We start from the raw sequence: 17,488 nt of genomic DNA, 5'->3' as shown, positions 1-17,488 counted from the left end.
TTAATATGTGTATGTCAATGTTGTATGTGTTTGTAAGCATGTCAGCACCTTACGGGGTAATGGACCGTGCAAAGCCGCAGATGGACTCTGGTGGCAAGAAAGCACCCTGAGGCAATTCAGTTCTCATAGGTAGCGCTGTACAAGTCACTCACTCACTATGAGTACATGTAAATGTGTTTTTTCATGTAACAAAAGACCAATTTATTATTACCTGTAAATAATGTGAAGTATGATCTAAAGTACAAAGGGTCATGCTTTTTGGCTGCAAATGTATAAATATGGCCCATTTACCAACTTAGGAATTAGAAATTAGTTGAAAACTTCTTAAAGTTAAATTTACGCTTTAGATTTGGCATTTATAGAAAATCGAATTAAAGAAATGGAAGGAAATGAAACCTAGTCTGTTTTTTTTTTGTGGTACAGAATATTTATGCATGGTCAGATCCAAAAAGTCAATGCAAATAAGTTTTACAAAATTAAACAGCTTTCAAGCATACTCAATCACTTCTACCCGGCACCAACTTAGAGAAACAGAAGGCTTTTATCATGGCATCACTTCTCCAAATCCTCGGGGTGGTATCAGCTTTGGTGGCATCTGGTAAGAGCTTCTTAATCTTAATAATAATTCGCACATGTCCTAAAAAGAATGTGCTGTTTTTATTTTCAATAATATGTGAAGTTCTAACAATAAATATCAGGAATCAACATAAAGTAAAACTATCTACAGTGATTTAGACATTTTTAGAAGGTCAGAGTTTACACCGAGAAGTACCCGGACATTGGTCCTTCGAAGATCTCCAAGATTCAGGGCCTGGGAACTTAGTATGCAAAATAATACATTTAGCTCCAGCATCAGAGCCCCAAAAAAGCCTGGGGTGGCACAGGCTGGGGATGGCACTATACTAGACTGGCATATACCATCTTGTCTAAGTATCATCTTGAAAATGAATTAGGGGCACTTTGGCACATCATCTGCTCTTCAAGTATACAAAGAAGGTGGGTCTTCCAGGTGACCAAATATGGACAGGACACCCTCATCTTGGGGGCATGGGACCCAGGGCCGTCTTTAAGGCAGGGCAAAAGGGGCAGCTGCCCTGGGCCCTGTCATTGTTGTGGGGCCCAAAGCTGCTGCTTCATACTTGCCAACTATCCCAGTTTAAATTTCCTTGTCCCTTGAAGTTTTAGCCCTGTTGTTGTGTACAGATGACTCACCTGCAGGCCCTGTGTTTACATGTAAATAACTGGCATTCATATGTAAATAGCAGCTGCATTACTAAGTAAATAGCTGTGGACATCTGCATTGATATGTAAATAAAGGTGGCATTCATATGTATATCATGCCCCCCTGCAGTGAGAAGATGATGTGCTGTAACCTCTAGCAATCAGTGAGCAGTAATACTGTACAGTAATCTCTAGCAGCTAATAACAAGCAGAAATCATTTGCTGTAACCTCTAGCAACTAATCAGTGAGCCGTAATGTGTGCTGTAACTTCTAGCAACCAGTCAGTAAGCAGTAATGATATTCTGTAACCTCTGGCAACCAATCACAATTGCTGCCTGACCTGATACAGTAAACTGATTTTAAGTCCAGCTTCTATTTATTGTATGTCTCAGAGCAGGTGGAGGGGTCCAATCAATATTAAAGACGGCCCTGATGGGACCTAGTATGGTTCAGGAGGGGGGAGGATGCACATTCTTCCCCATCCTTTCCTGATCAGCTAGGCTGCATGCTAAGATAAGGGTCGGGGGGGGGGGGGGTAAGGGTGTACAGGCGTGAGGGGGCTAAGTATGACATGTGTGTGTGGGGGGGAGGGTTGTGTGCGTACTGGTGTGGGGGGATGGGAAAAGAAAATGCCCCCCCAAGTGAGTGATGGAACCAGGTGAGCTGGGGATGGACTCCTCCCAGGGGTGCTAGCCTCGGCTCGTCGGCCGTGTAATTGGATAAGAAGGAATGGATGGCTGCACACCGAGGTGATGATAAGTCTCTTTCATAAGAGTATGAATAAGTACAGCGTCGCTGTGTGAAACGCGTCTTCCTGTACCCACTTTCCTATCCTGTGGTGTTATTCATGTTACGGATTTTACAAAAAAAAAAGACTTATCATTACCTCGTTGTGCAGCCATCCATTCCTTCTTATACAGGTGTGTGTGTGGGGGGGGACAGGGAGTGTACATTAAAGTGTATTTTTTTCCCCAAAAAATTGCGTTTGAAAGACCGCTGCGCAAATAAAGTGTGACATAAAATATTGCAACAACCATCATTTTACTCTTTAGGGTGGGGGTCTCCAAACTTTCAAAACAAATGGCCGGCTTACTGCCCTCCAAACTTTAGGAGGGGGCCGGACTGTGGGCAGCGGGAGTTGAAAATGCCCTGATTTTGGAGAGAGTAAACAATATCATAGACTTGGTGGTCAGTGGGAGTAAGGAAATTACACCATTGGTGTTAGCGTGAGGAATAGTGCCCCATTACTGGTGTCAGTGGGAAAATCGGTTCCTCATCTCTGGTGTCAGTGGGAGGAATACTACCCTATTGAATAGTGCTCTGAGGGCCAGATAAAGGCAAGCAAAGGGCCGCAGTTTGGAGACCTCTGCTCTAGGGACTCTGCAAAAACAAAAATATATATAAAATATTTGAGGGTTCTAAGTACTTTTCTAGGAAAAAAATAATGATTTTAACTTGAAACCAACAGGTGTCAGAAAAAAGATTTAGTCTTTAACCACTTGCAGACCGGACCATTTTGCTGGTCAAAGACCAGACCACTTTTTGCGATTCGGCACTGCGTCGCTTTAACTGACAATTGCGCGGTCGTGCGACGTGGCTCCCAAACAAAATTAACGTCCTTTTTTTCCCACAAATAGAGCTTTCTTTTGGTGGTATTTGATCACCCCTGCAGTTTTTATTTTTTTGCGCTATAAACAAAAATAGAGCGACAATTTTGAAAAAGACGCATTGCTTTTTAATTTTTGTTATAATAAATATCCCCCAAAAATATATATAAAAACATTTTTTTCCCTCAGTTTAGGCCGATACGTATTCTTCTACATATTTTTGGTAAAAAAATCACAATAAGCAATTATTGATTGGTTTGCGCAAAAGTTATAGCGTTTACAAAATAGGGATCGTTTTATAGCATTTTTATTTAAAAAATTTTAGTATTTTTTTTTTTACTAGTAATGGCGGCGATCAGCGATTTTTATTGTGACTGCGACATTGTGGGGGACCCTTCGGACATTTTTGACACATTTTTGGAACCATTGTCATTTATACAGTAATCACTGCTATATAAATGCACTGATTCCTGTGTAAATGACACTGGCAGTAAAGGGGTTAACCAGTGGGTGGCAGTGTAGGGTTAAGTGTTACTAGGGGCGTGTTACTAACTGTGGGGGGTTGGGCTTTCATTTAGTGAACACTGATCTCTGCTCCAATCACATGGAGCAGAGATCAACGTCACTAGTTGCTAGGCAGAATGGAGAAATGCTGTTTACACGGCATTTCCTCCATTCAGCCGTCCCGTGAGACAATCGTGGGGATGCCCGCGGCGATCGAGTCCGCAGGTCCCGCGACCGGACTCACAGGGGTCCCGACCAGCGCGGGAGGCAGGGCGGCATTGAATATTGGACGTACATGTACGCCAATATGCCTGCCCGTGCCATTCTGTCAACGTACATCGTCGTGCGCTGGTTGGGAACCGGTTAAGTGGTTAAACTTCCCTCATTTACACACAGAAGTTCATTCCTTTGACCTAAAGGACAAAACGTTACAATGATTATACTTAGCAGCTGGGGAATGCAATACTTGGCAGACTGCCCATTTTTCTTTTTTTGACAGCAGTCGGCTTCAGCGGAGAATTCTCTGCATTGAAAGAATCGGGAAAATGCTTTGTCAAGATCGCGAGGGGGAAAAGATTGCGATCTCCATTCTTAACGATTAATCGTGCAGCTCCAGGCTGAGTGTGTACAGGTGTGAGGAGGGCTGAGTGTGTACAGGTCTGGGGGAAGGGCTGAGTGTGTACAGGTGTGGGGGATGGGCTGAGTGTGTACAGGTGTGGGGGGTAGGCTTAGTGTGTACAGGTGTGGTGGGGTGGGCTGAGTGTGTACAGGTGTGGGGGTTGGGCTGAGTGTGTACAGGTGTGAGGAGGGCTGAGTGTGTACAGGTGTGAGGAGGGCTGAGTGTGTACAGGTGTGAGGAGGGCTGAGTGTGTACAGGTGTGAGGAGGGCTGAGTGTGTACAGGTGTGAGGAGGGCTGAGTGTATACAGGTGTGAAGGAGCTGTGTGTGTACAATGTCCCCCATGTAGATGCATTTCAATCACTAAGATCGCCACTTGCGATGAAGGCAAACCGCCAACTACCTGCTCCACCGTTTGACAGTTCTTATATAGGTATGGGGCAGGGCCACCTGGCAACATCGTCTGGTGACACCACCTCACGTGACGCCACCGACCAGTGCATGTTAGGTTGGTGACTTTACAAGGGGGCAGTGCCACCAGGTAGCGTTGCCAGGTGTCGATGCCCCTTACCTTAATAGGAGCTTTCAAAAGGTGGAGCAGGTAGTTGGCTGTTAGAGTTTGTCATGGCCGGAGCATTATTTTCTTTTATTTTTTCGGGGCCAGCGGTGCGGCGGGCATCATGATTGATCTACATCGGGGGACATTTTTTAAAATTTTTAATAAAGGAACTGTCAAAAACTGTGTTTTTATTTCTTTTTGAGACTTTTTTTTGGTGAATGAGTAGGAGTACAATGTAGCATTGTGGGGCACTCAGCAGATGAACATCCCGCCGTGCGCCCCGCAAATTCGGGGGTTCGCCCAACTCTACCGGTCACATATGTTTTCTAAGATGTATGGAAGAGCTGTGGGTTAAATCTGCACTGGAAGATGAGAGTTGGGAAATGGATGATAAATGAGGTTCTCAATACAGTAAAATATTACTGCTGCGGTTGAATCTTTGCTATATTTTCTCTCTCTTTAGGTAACTCGCTCTTTTGTACACGGTGTGTTTCTTCATCTGACTCGTGTTCTGGCCGGATTGCAAATTGTTCTTCTGGCTCAGTGTGTGGAGCTGTATACACAGAAAGCTGGTCTGAGGGTAAGTTATTCAATAAAAAATGCTACAGTATGTGGAATTTATGTCGGAGAGAAGACACGTGCAATTCGCTTCGTTCCAAATTAGTTTTTTAATAAATTTCAACAAATTTGTTTATTCGGAAATATCCAAATTAACGAAAACCCATTTTAACAAATTTTTCCAAATATTCGTAAATTCGATTATTCAAAAATTCCGAAATTCCGAAAACCCGAAAATTTGAAAATCTGAAATAATAACTAACTAATAATAACTTAACTATTACTAACTATTAAATGATAGGTTTTGGAATTTCATTTCAAATTTGGCTGTTAGTGAACGTAACAAATAAAAAATGTATCCGAAGTTACGAATTATCTGAAATAATGAATGCCGTATCTATAACGACTGGAACTTAACAAATTAATAATAATAAATAACAATAATAATAATAAAATATTTTTATTATTATTATTTATTATTTTCATTCTGTTCCATTTGTTTTTTGATGCGCCATTCGTTATCTCGGAAAATTCATAACTTCGGATAAATTTGAATTTGTTACGTTCACTAACAGCCAAATTTGAAAGGAAATTCCAATACCTATCATTTAATAGTTAGTTATTATTATTTAGTTATTCTTTCAAATGTTTTAAATTTATGATTTTTCGAATTTCCGAATTAGCAAATTTACGAATCGCAATCATAACGAATGTAACGAAAAACAAACAAACAAATAAAAAACAAATGAAACTAAAAACAAATTTTTCAGCAGTGCACATGTCTATCGGAGAGACACAAGCGTCAGTTTTATGGGCACAATGTGTGAATAGCACACTCAAAGTTCATCCAAACAACAAAATAATATTGCAATGCACAAAATATAATAGCCCAATATATTCAGTCAACATTCACTACTAGCTCCTAACTTTATCTGGATGACAATAATGCCGCGTAAACACGAGCGGACATTGCAACAACAAAATCCTGGATTTTTTTTCCGATGGATGTTGGCTCAAACTTGTCTTGCATACACACGGTCACACAAATGTTGTCGGAATTTCCGAACGTCAAGAACGAAGTGAAAAATGAAGTTCAATAGCCAGTGCTGCTCTTCTGCTTGAATCCCAGCATGTGTGGCACTTTGTGCGTCGGAATTGTCTACACACGCTCGGAATTTACGACAACGGATTTTGTTGTCGGAAAATTTGAGATCCAGATCTCAAATCTTTGTTGTCGGAAATTTGGACAACAAATGTCTGATGGAGCCTACGCATGATTGGAATGTCTGACAACAAGCTCCCTTTGAACATTTCCCGCCGAAAAACTTTTTTTTTTTGGTAAAAAAAACAGTTTACACCTTTTTCATGTCAGCGCTGCTGACCTCCCCAAGCCTCGTCCTGCCTACACACATGTTATCTATAGGTGACTACATGGCATTTTTAGGGTGTTTTTTCTGATGGTGACAACTGCAGTATTAGACATGTACACTCCACAAATTTTTGTGTTGTGTCAACATTGGAAGAACAGAAGAAGGAAGAAGAAGATGGCGACGGCGATGACGAAGGAAAAAGCCGGCCTCCTCCGCTAGTAAAAGAGCGGCAAAAGAGCAGAAGATAGCAGAGGAGCCTGGCGAGAAGAACCGGAAAGCGATGAGAAGTCGGAAGAAGACCACCAAAGTATATATATATATATTTATATAGATGTAGTGCCCTCTACTTTTAGGTAGGGGCTTTATAGTATTTTTATGATGGTGTAGGATATAGAGACATGCAAATTTAGCCAAGGCCGTGTTCTTTACTAGGCCTGGTTTTTGATTCAGGGTTGGAAGTGCAAGAATATCAGGGGGTGTGGCCGCCTACACTTGGGCTCAGGGATACCTTCTCTGCTTGACAGTGGATTACACTGGAAAGAGAGGATGGGCTGAGACCTGTGTGGCAGGAAACCCATGTGAGAGGATTACTCCAGGTGACGTCTATGAGGATGAAACGCGTCGGGTGTACTACACCAACAACATTACACTACTTTTAATGGTCTTGACAAGCCTTTTCCATACTACACAAATGTAAGTTTTTTTTTATCTATGTTATGATTAAATAAATATCCCTTGCCGTTATTACACTATGCAGTGTTCTCTTTGATATGGTTTTTAAACGTATGAACATGTGGCTATTTGATGACCGCCCCTTTCCATTCTAACCTCGCTATACATCTCCTGAGACTGTATTGATGTCATGTTGTGTGAAGCATTGGTGACAGTTTTGGACCAGCCGTATCCCTGTGACTAATAATTACAAGCCTATCACGACTTGAGAGGTATAAGCCTCTTCGGGTCTGTGAGTTCCGGTGTCTTGTCATATAACGTCCTCCATCCGATAGTGTCCGCTGCGTACTGCGCATGCGCAGTACACAGCAACACAGATTCCGAAAATTGCCGAGGATGAACGGCGCCTGCGCCGTGAGTCCAGGTTCTAGCCCCACCGTCCAAGTGGACATAGAGTAGGAATAAAAAAGAGCCGAGCGCAGCGAGACTGAGCCCGAAGCGTGGCGAGCGAAGCTCGCCCGCGAGGGGCCCTCTAATATTCACAACCCTATGTCCACTTGGATGGTGGGGCTACCACCTCCACTCACGGCGCAGGCGCCGTTCAGCTTCGGAGATTTTCCGAAGCTTCGTCTGCTCCGTACTGCGCATGCGCAGTACGGGGCGGACACTATTTGATGGCCGGACACTATACGGCAGAACACCGGTAAGCCTTATTCCTAAGGGTGGTGGTGGTGCCAGCACTTTGAAATTACAGGACTTTTGGATACACTGGAACTTTTATATTTATTTTTGTATGGACTGTCTTTTTTTTTATGTCCTAAATAGATATAGCCCACATAAGACGCATGCTTTGAATATATTTTTACAACACATATTGTTTATAACTTTTGCTTATTTAATTAATTGTGATTACTTCTTTATTGTTCACTTCACGTGATTTTTTGTTATGGTCACTGATTTCTTGATATAGATTTCACTTATTTACATATAGGTTTAGCGCAACATCTTTTATATCCATGTGAGAGGATTGACCAATGGTTAATTTATATGGTCAAGGAGAGGTCTCTCATAAAAAGGGGGGTCACATGCTCTAGGGAGGTTTGAGAAGGGAGAGTTCAGGTTTAGAGGTTCGGGAATTCAGAGATCCCAGAGCTTGGGAGACGGAGGAGAGTCCAGGGAGGCCGAAAGCCTGGCCTCTGGAGACGAAGCCAGCAAGTAGCGCTGGGGAAATACAGGACATCCCCATGGTTCGCCAGACAATTCGCCCGTGTGTGGGCTCTGGCAGACTTTTTGTTCCCAAAAGTCCGGTGGACTTAGAAAGAAGTCTTGACTCAAAATTGTCCACCGGACTCGGCAGTCCGGCGGATAATCCGCCCGTCTGTGTTTTAGTCCGCCGGACTTTTGAAATGAACGGACTTGCCCACACACGGAGTAAAGTCCGTTAATTTTGAACGTGACTCCAGGTAGACGGGACTAGCGAAGGAAGTCAATGTCGCCGCCTCCATCGGCTAAATTTACACCTTGCTAGCCCCATCGCCTGGTATGGATTTAAAGGGGAACCCCTACACTGAAAAAAATGGCGTTGGGGTCCCCCCAAAGTCCATACCAAAACCTAATCCGAACACGCAGCCCGGCCGGTCAGGAAAGGGGGTGGGGACGAGCGAGCACCCCCCCCCCCCTCCTGAGCCGTACCAGGCCGCGTGCCCTCAACATGGGGCGGTGGATGCTTTGGGGAAGGGGGGCGCTCTGCAGCCCCCCACCCACCCCAAAGTACCTTGTCTCCATGTTAATGAGGACAAGGGCCTCTTCCCAACAACCCTGGATGTTGGTTGTCGGGCTCTGTGGGCGGGGGGCTTATTGGAATCCGGGAGCCCCCTTTAATAAGGGGGCCCCAGATCCTGGCCCCCCACCCTATATGAATGAGTATGGGGTACATGGTACCCCTACCCATTCACCTGAGGGAAAAGGTGTTAATAAAAAAAAAAACACAACACAGGTTTTTAAAGTACTTTATTAGATAGCTCTGAGGGTCTTCTTCCGACTTTGGGGGTCTTCTTGCTGGGCTCCTCCGCTATCTTCTGCTCTTTTACTCTTTAATTTAGACTGTTTGGTGTCATGTGAGTGCATGGGGGATCGGAAGCGGAGTGATCGGCAAAAGGTAATAAACAAAAATCAGCTACTGCTTCACAAATAACTGCAATGTGTCAGCTGTATATATTTCTAATAAACATGTCATGATTCTATCTAATAGTGTGTATGGGGTCTTAAGCCTCGTACACACGATCAGATTTTCCGCAAACAAAGCGCCTGACTTTCGTCCAAAGGGCGTTGGCAAGGAACTTGTCTTGCATACAAACGGCACACAATTGTCAGCCAACAAACACGAACGTAGTGACGTACTACGTGTTTTTTCAGCTCTTTAGTACCACTCTTTGGGCTCCTTACAATGTTGTGTTTGGTTAGCATTGATTCCGAGCTTTGGACTTTTGTCCAACAGACGTGTGTACACACGCTCGGAAGATCTGACAACAGACCGATGTCGGCGGAAAATTTATAAGCCTGCCATCCAACATTTATGGGTGGAAAATCCGACAACTATTGTCAGATGGAGCGTACAAATGGTCGGATTTTAAGCCAACAGCCTGTCATTACACATTTCCCTTCAGAAAATCCGATCGTGTGTACGAGGCTTTAGTGCGGGAAACTTTTGTTTTGTTTGTTCTTTGCAAAGCTCCTCTAAGCATTTGGTATAAATTGGCGGGGGGGGGGTTGCCATTTTTTCCACATTAAAACATTGTCTATTTTCATTGTAGAGAATGATACGATTTGTTTTTTATTGTAGGTTCCATTGTTTCACAATCATACGTGATGTTATGTACACGGCAGGACGAGTGTAACACGAGCGGAAGTTTCAGCCATCATAACCATGCAAGAATGAAGTTCGCTAGATCGTGTTGTAGAACTGATCTTTGCACCCCGCCTCTTCCTTCCCGTAAGTGACTCTGTCTGCTGCTTTCATACAAGTATAAAATACACATATGTGGCTGATTTATACTCCTGTCCATCCAGTTTGGGGAGTCTGATAGTGCAGGCTTTATGCCGCGTACACACGAGCGGAATTTCCATCGGAAAAATCTTGAATGGTTTTTCCGACAGAATTCCGCTCAAGCCTGCCTTGCATACACACGATCACACAAAAGTTCTCTGAACTTTCGACCGCCAAGAACGCTGTGACGTACAACACTACGACGAGCCGAGAAAATTAAGTTGAATGCTTCCGAGCATGCGCCGAATTGTTTCCGAGAATGCGTAGGAAATTTGCGCATCAGAATTGCAAACAGACGATCGGAATTTCCAATCGGAACTTTTTCCGTCTGAAAAATAGAGAACCTGCTCTCAATCTTTTGCTGGTGGAAATTCCGCCAGCGAAAGTCCGATGGAGCGTACACACAATCGTCATTTCCTACCAAAATCTCTCATCGGACCTTTGCTGGTGGGATTTCCAATCGTGTGTACGGGGCTTAAGCCTTGTGCACACGATCGGGACTTTCCGACTGGAAATGTTCGATGACAGGCTGTTGGCGGTAAATCCGACCGTGTGTACGCTCCATCGGACAATTGTTGTCGGACTTTCCGCCAACAAATGTTGGCTAGCATGTTTTAAAATTTTCCACAGACAAATGTCTGTTGTCGGATTTTCCGAACGCGTGTACACAAGTCCGTGGGACAAAAGTCCAAAGTACAAACGCGCATGCTCGGAAGCAAGGACAAGTGGGAAGCGGTCGGTCTTGTAAACTAGCGTTTGTAATGGAGAATTAACTTTCGTGACGCGGCAAATCATAAAATCTGGAAATGCAGCGCACAATTCTCTTCTTCTTTAATGGGATAATAATGAAGCTGCTTTGCTGGTGATACTGATGGAGTTATTGCAAACTAATTTTCAAATGCTTTGCAGGGACACAAAATCCATCACTGTCCCCCTCCCTATGTTTAAATAGGCACAGCTCCATTAAATAGGCACAGCTCCATTATCGGCGGGTGCCGTCAGACATCCAGTGCGCGGCACCCGCAGATCGGCTTCTGCTGTGAGTAATCACAGCAGAAGTGGCCCGCCAGCTGTGCACGTGCTGCCTAGGTGGAAGTGCAGGATCAGGCGATGAGGTGGCACTGATGAGGTGGCACTGATGAGGAGGCACTGATGAGGAGGCACTAATATGTAGAATCGATGGGCACTGATAGGCTACACTGATATGCACCACTGATGGGCACTGATACACGGGACTGATGTATGCGGAAAATTTCAAAGCCTGCCCTCCAACATTTGTCTGCGGAAAATCCGACAATTGTCCGATGGAGCGTACACGCGGTCAGATTTTCCCCAACAGCCTGTCATCACACATTTCCCGTTGGAAAATCCATTTGTGAGTACGAGGCTTTAAGCCGCCTACACACAATCAGAATTTTGGGTGGGAAAAAGCTCTGATGGTTTTCCCGATGGAATTCCGACGGGATTTCACTCAAGCTGTCTTGCCTAAACACCAAAATCCGACGCCAAGAACGCGGTACACGTACCACATGTACGATGGGACTAGAAAAAGGAAGTTCAATAGCCAGTAGCCAATAGCTTCCGTCTCGTAGTTGAATCTGAGCATGCGTGAGTTTTTACGTGTTGGAATTGCGTACACACGCATTTTCGCATAGGAACTTTTTCCAACCGGAAAAAATTGAGAACATGCTCTCAATCTTTTGCTGGCCAAAAGGGGTGCGAAGGGGTTAACATGTTCATTGTTAGAAGGTCTAAGTGTGAAGACCCTTTGTTTGTTACTTAAATACAGGTGCTCTTTAACCCCTTCCCGCCGAGCCTATGCAGATGTGCGTACTCGGCTTCCGGGGGGGGTATACCGGGATGATGCCCGCTCCTGCACGCATCATCCCAGTACCGTTTTTTTCAGCAGGCGATTGGCTATCCAGCCATAACAACCGATGCGGCTAAAAGCCGCTCGCTGTTATGCCGGAGGAGCGGGAGGGGACGTCCCCCCCTCCCGCCGCCTCCCGCCGCTGTTACCGGTGCTCCCGTACTTTGTCGTCAATCCACGAGTGCGTGCAATTATAAAATGTGACATGTTTGGTATCTATTTACTCGGCGTAACATTATCTTTCACATTATGTAAAACAATTGGGCTAATTTTACTGTTTTGTTTTTTTTAATTCATGAAAGTGTCCCTTTTCCCAAAAAGTTGCGTTTAAAACACCGCTGCGCAAATACCGTGTGACATAAAATATTGCAACAATCTAGAGTCTCTGCTAAAAAAATATATATAATGTTTGGGGGTTCCAAGTAATTTTCTAGCAAAAAATATAGATTTTAACTTGTAAACACCAAATGCCAAAAATAGGCTTAGTCATGAAAGGGTTAATCCCATGCCATTATGTTCATATTATGTTTTCTTACCTTAGTTCCAGGGAACAGCCCACAGTCCAATGGATTGATATGCAAAACCTGTGAGTCTGCTGACTCCTCCTGGTGTGACGGTTCAGATATGATGATGTGTAAGGGGGATGAGAACATGTGTTTTCGCCAAACCACAATAGTATCAGGTCAGTATTACAAACAGAGCCAGTGTTATTAAAAAAAATATATATATTTATCATAATGGGCCCATTTACACTAATGCATTGCAGTAAAATGCGGGTAAACACGTGTATCATCATGCGTAATTGTCACGTAGCTCGTGGCAGAGTCTGACGTGTAGAGGGAGGCCTCTCGTACAGCTCTGGGACCACTGATACTGCGACAGTAGCTGCGAGAGCACAGCAAGGTACGAGTGCCTGTAAGATGTTCCATCAGCGGTGGCAGTGGGTAGCAGGTGTGTCGCCAAACACCGGTCAGATCACTGGAACAACAGATGGCAGCGGAGACAGCAGACCTGGGACTGGGCAGACAGCAGGTGACAGGTGCTTGACAGGCGGCTGTCAGATAGCAGATGTGGAAGGAATGACAGCACTCAACAGGTCAAAAACCAGCAGGGAACAGATAGCATGCAGAGCAGGACAGGTGGACAACTGGATGCAAGGTCAGAAGAGCAGGCATTGATGGTAGGCAGAGAACGGTCAGGATACAAGTATAGGTCAGCAACGTAGAATCAGGCAGATGAGCAGGAGTCACAGCAAATCCAGAGACAGGCCAAAGTCAGGGTAGGTAGCCTTCAAGCAAGGCCAGGGCAAGTCAGGTCACAACAGATGGTCAGATGCATCCTGACCGTTCTCTGCCTGATCTCCATGCCTGTATCTGACCATCTGTTGTGACCTGACTTGCCCTGGCCCTGCTTGAAGGCTACCTACCCTGACTTTGGCCTGTCTCTGGATTTGCTCTGACTCCTGCTCATCTGCCTGATTCTACGTTGCTGACCTATACTTGTATCCTGACCGTTCTCTTCTCTTGCTATGCATACTAGCTCATTATGCCTTTATCTTGCAAGGTGTGTTTTTTTTTTTCAAGAGGGTTTACAACCACTTTAAGCTGCAAAGTCACCAGATGGGGGTTGTATTGTGGCAAAAATGATGTCCCCTGTTGTGCTCAGTGGGCAGTACTGCCCTCTGAGCGCTACCAGTTCTTATAAATGTATGTGCAATGTACGTGGTTATGGTGTAGTGATGTAGGTTTTTTGAGGTTCAAAAAGTTAATGTGGATGGGACATAATGCCACCTCACCACCTGTCCAACACCTTCTGAACACAGGACATCTACTGTATGCTTTTCAAATACAGCTTCGCCCTTTTATATGATGTTGTGACATATAGGACATGTACATGGTTTTTATTCTCCAAATTTTATTTGTACATATGGCTCTAAATTTAGTGGTACACTAGTGAGACTCACAGGTAAAAGAGCTCCTGGCTATCAGCGACTGTATCCAAACGCTACCAAAAAAACTGTTAGCGATCGCAGGGATCAGGCCTGACTCTGCGAACGCTGCAGTTACGTGTTTAGTGTTTTGTAAGTGACAGTGATCGATCGATACTGCACTTGGGTGGGCTGGGCCGAGCGGAGGGGCAAAACGCAGGTGCTAGCAGGTATCTGGGCTGATCCCGCTAACAATGCATTTTTGGGAACCCTAAACTGCTGGGGACGCTAGTATAGATCTGATCATATATCGATCCGTTACTATACCACTAAGGGAGGTGCATGCTGCGTGCGTGGGTGTTAGCAGTACTGGCACTAACCTGACGCTGCCTGGGGCGACGCAGACCCTAAAACCTGACTTATATCACCCGCTGGACGATCGGAGGTTAAACCTTTTTTAGGTAATGAAGGGCAGGTGCCTTAACACTATATAAAAAAAAAAACGAACTAACCAGCGTCACCCGTAACAGTTATATGGTGATCACTGGTGAAAGGGTTAACTAGAGGGCAATCAGGGGGTTAAAACCTTTATTAGGTAGTATATGGGGGTCCCTGACGCTATAAAAAGTTGCTTCGAACCTAAATACTTACCTGCTCAACTAGCGTTACCTGTGACACTAATACAGCGATCAGAAAAACGATTGCTTAGTGATACTGGCAACGGGGGAGGGGGGGGGGGTGATCACGGGGTTAAACCTTTATTAGAGGGGGTTAGGGGGGTACCCTAGAAATAAAGGGGGCTAACCCTAACTGCCATACCATTTATAATAGTCACAATGCACCAATGCAGTAATCAGTAAAAAAAAAAAAAAAACTGCTATTGGTGTCACTGTGTCAGGGGGTACAGGGGGTGTAGGGGGGTGCAGGGGGGTGATGATTGGGGGGTGAAAAGTGTGCCTGCATGTTCTACTGTAAGTCTAGTGTTGGTGCAACTCACATTGATATCTTCTCTCCTCGGCGCCGAGACAAAAAGACCGACTTCACTTACATCCGACTTCACTTCCGCTGCTTCTGTTTACATTACAGAAGCAGGGGAAGGATTCCATTCGCCAGGAGCAATTAGGGGGGGGCAGGGTGGCCAAGAATCAGTGGCCTCCCCCTTAGCACGGATCACTCCCGAAACTATCTCGACCGCCTCAAGCATGCACGTTACTTTGCCGGTGCGTTACTTTGCCTGCCCGTGCCATTCTGCCAACATATATCGTCATGAAGTGGTCAGCAACTGGTTAACATATGTCATCACCAATAGAAATCACTACATGTTTCACCAGAGGCTTCTTCAGGTCATTCTATCGGTATAATATATCAAGTAAGCCTGAGATTCAAAGAGACTTCATTCTACAACACTGGGGGAAAGGGGTGAGAAAGAAAGAAAGGGGTAAATTGCTTCCAGCTCGAGCAGAAGGGTGGACAGAGAGAGAAACCATGGTTTCATGGATACCTGAAGAAGCCTCTGGCGAAACGTGTAGCGATTTCTATTGGTGATAACACATTGGTTCCTATGTCTGACCCTCCATATGGTGGCTTGATCCCCATTCTCATACATATATCTAATAGCGGGCCACACTGTTCCAGCTTGAGCAGAAGGGTGGACAGAGAGAGAAACCATGGTTTTATGGATACCTGAAGAAGCCTCTGGCGAAACGTGTAGCGATTTCTATTGGTGATAACACATTGGTTCCTATGTCTGACCCTCCATATGGTGGCTTGATCCCCATTCTCATACATATATCTAATAGCGGGCCACACTGTTCCAGCTTGAGCAGAAGGGTGGACAGAGAGAGAAACCATGGTTTTATGGATACCTGAAGAAGCCTCTGGCGAAACGTGTAGCGATTTCTATTGGTGATAACACATTGGTTCCTATGTCTGACCCTCCATATGGTGGCTTGATCCCCATTCTCATACATATATCTAATAGCGGGCCACACTGTTAAAGTCCTATTTTAATATTTTTCTTTATTTTAGCAAGATTTAAAAAAAAAAAAAAAACTGTGAATTGACACATTTGGAGCCTAATTTTTAAGACCTTATTGTGTTGGTGTTATTGAGATCAAACTGCCATTACAGTTTTAATAGTTTTAAATATTTGTTATAAAATTTATAATTTTCTGAAACTTTTTTTTTTAATATATTTATTTTTAGCCGGATCAACAAGAAATTCATCAGCAATACGTGGTTGTGCCACAAAAAGCATCTGCGATTTTGGCAGCAAATCTAGCAGCAGCCACGGAGTAAAGACGGTTTCTGAATTTATCTGTACTAGTGGAAGTGCTGGTCTCCAGAAAAGTTTCTACCTCCCAGCTATGATTTACATTTTCTTTTTAAATGTATTTTTTTAGAACGTCTAAAAAAAAAAAGAAAAAAGAAAAAAAAGGCCTTTAGACTACACTATTTTGTCAAAAGTATTGGGACACATGCCATTACACATACCTGTCTTTGCTACCAATCAGCCTTTTTGTACACCATATTACCAAAAGTATTGGGACATCAGCATATACACGCATATGACTTTAATGGCATCCCAGTCTTAGTCTGTAGGGTTCAATATTGAGTCGGCCCCGCCCTTTGCAGCTATAACAGCCTCAACTCTTCTGCAAAGGCTGTCCACAAGGTTTAGGAGTGTGTCTATGGGAATGTTTGACCATTCTTCCAGAAGCACATTTGTGAGGTCAGGCACTGATGTTGGACGAGAAGGCCTGACTCGCAGTCTCCGCTCTAATTCATCCCAAAGGTGTTCTATCGGTTTGAGGTCAGGACTCTGTGCAGGCCAGTCAAGTTCCTCCACCCCAAACTTGCTCATCCATGTCTTTATGGATCTTGCTTTATGGACTGATAGAACACTGTTGGGAAGGCTTTAGGTTTAGGAGTGTGTCTATGGGAATGTTTGACTCTTCCAGAAGCGCATTTGTGAGGTCAGACACTGATGTTGGATGAGAAGGCCTGTTTTCATCCAACATCAGTGCCTGACCTCACAAATGCTCTTCTGGAAGAATGGTCAAACATTCCCATAGACGCACTCCTAAACCTTGTGGACAGCCTTCCCAGAAGAGTTGGATGAGTGAGTTTGTTCGGGTGGCGGAACATGACTGGCCTGCACAGAGTCCTGACCTCAACCCGTTCGAACACTTTTGGGATGATCTAGAATGGAGAAGGCAAGCCAGGCCTTCTCATCCAACATCATTGCCTGACCTCACAAATGTGCTTCTGGAAGAATGGTCAAACATTCCCATAGACACCCTCCTAAACCTTGTGGATGGCCTTCCCAGAAGAGGTGAAGTTGTTATAGCTGCAAAGGGTGGACCAACTCAATATTGAACCCTACAGACTAAGACTGGGATGCCATTAAAGTCATATGCGTGTATATGCTGATGTCCCAATACTTTTGGTAATATGGTGTACAAAAAGGCTGATTGGTAGCAAAGACAGGTTTTTTTTTCCTCTTTAGTCACTTTGAGATAGTAGTAAAAATAAA

General features: G+C 44.4%; 1 protein-coding gene across 1 annotated transcript; it reads left to right on the top strand.

Annotated features, from left to right (window-relative positions):
- Window positions 1-490: 490 nt before the first annotated feature.
- Window positions 491-16,443, top strand: LOC143933107 (phospholipase A2 inhibitor and Ly6/PLAUR domain-containing protein-like). The gene is made up of 5 exons (XM_077456046.1): window positions 491-598; window positions 4,974-5,090; window positions 9,953-10,102; window positions 12,568-12,708; window positions 16,159-16,443. The coding sequence occupies exons 1-5, from the start codon at window positions 547-549 to the stop codon at window positions 16,353-16,355; spliced, it is 657 nt and encodes a 218-aa protein (XP_077312172.1). The 5' UTR covers window positions 491-546; the 3' UTR covers window positions 16,356-16,443.
- The last annotated feature ends 1,045 nt before the right edge of the window (window positions 16,444-17,488 follow it).

Source organism: Lithobates pipiens, unplaced genomic scaffold, assembly GCF_037356315.1.
Source record: "Lithobates pipiens isolate NorthernLeopardFrog02 unplaced genomic scaffold, aLitPip1_a1.2 Scaffold_27, whole genome shotgun sequence".
NCBI classification, from domain to species: domain Eukaryota; kingdom Metazoa; phylum Chordata; class Amphibia; order Anura; family Ranidae; genus Lithobates; species Lithobates pipiens.
Note: the sequence above shows the minus strand (reverse complement) of the source record. Positions and strands in the feature narration are given on the sequence as shown.

What these genes read in the sequence shown, in the direction of transcription:
- LOC143933107 (XM_077456046.1), top strand. Translation starts at nt 547, where the DNA reads ATGGCATCACTTCTCCAAATCCTCGGGGTGGTATCAGCTTTGGTGGCA. An exon ending in CACCCCGCCTCTTCCTTCCC is followed by an intron (nt 10,103 to 12,567) that starts GTAAGTGACTCT and finishes TTCTTACCTTAG; the next exon opens with TTCCAGGGAACAGCCCACAG. An exon ending in CCAAACCACAATAGTATCAG is followed by an intron (nt 12,709 to 16,158) that starts GTCAGTATTACA and finishes ATTTATTTTTAG; the next exon opens with CCGGATCAACAAGAAATTCA.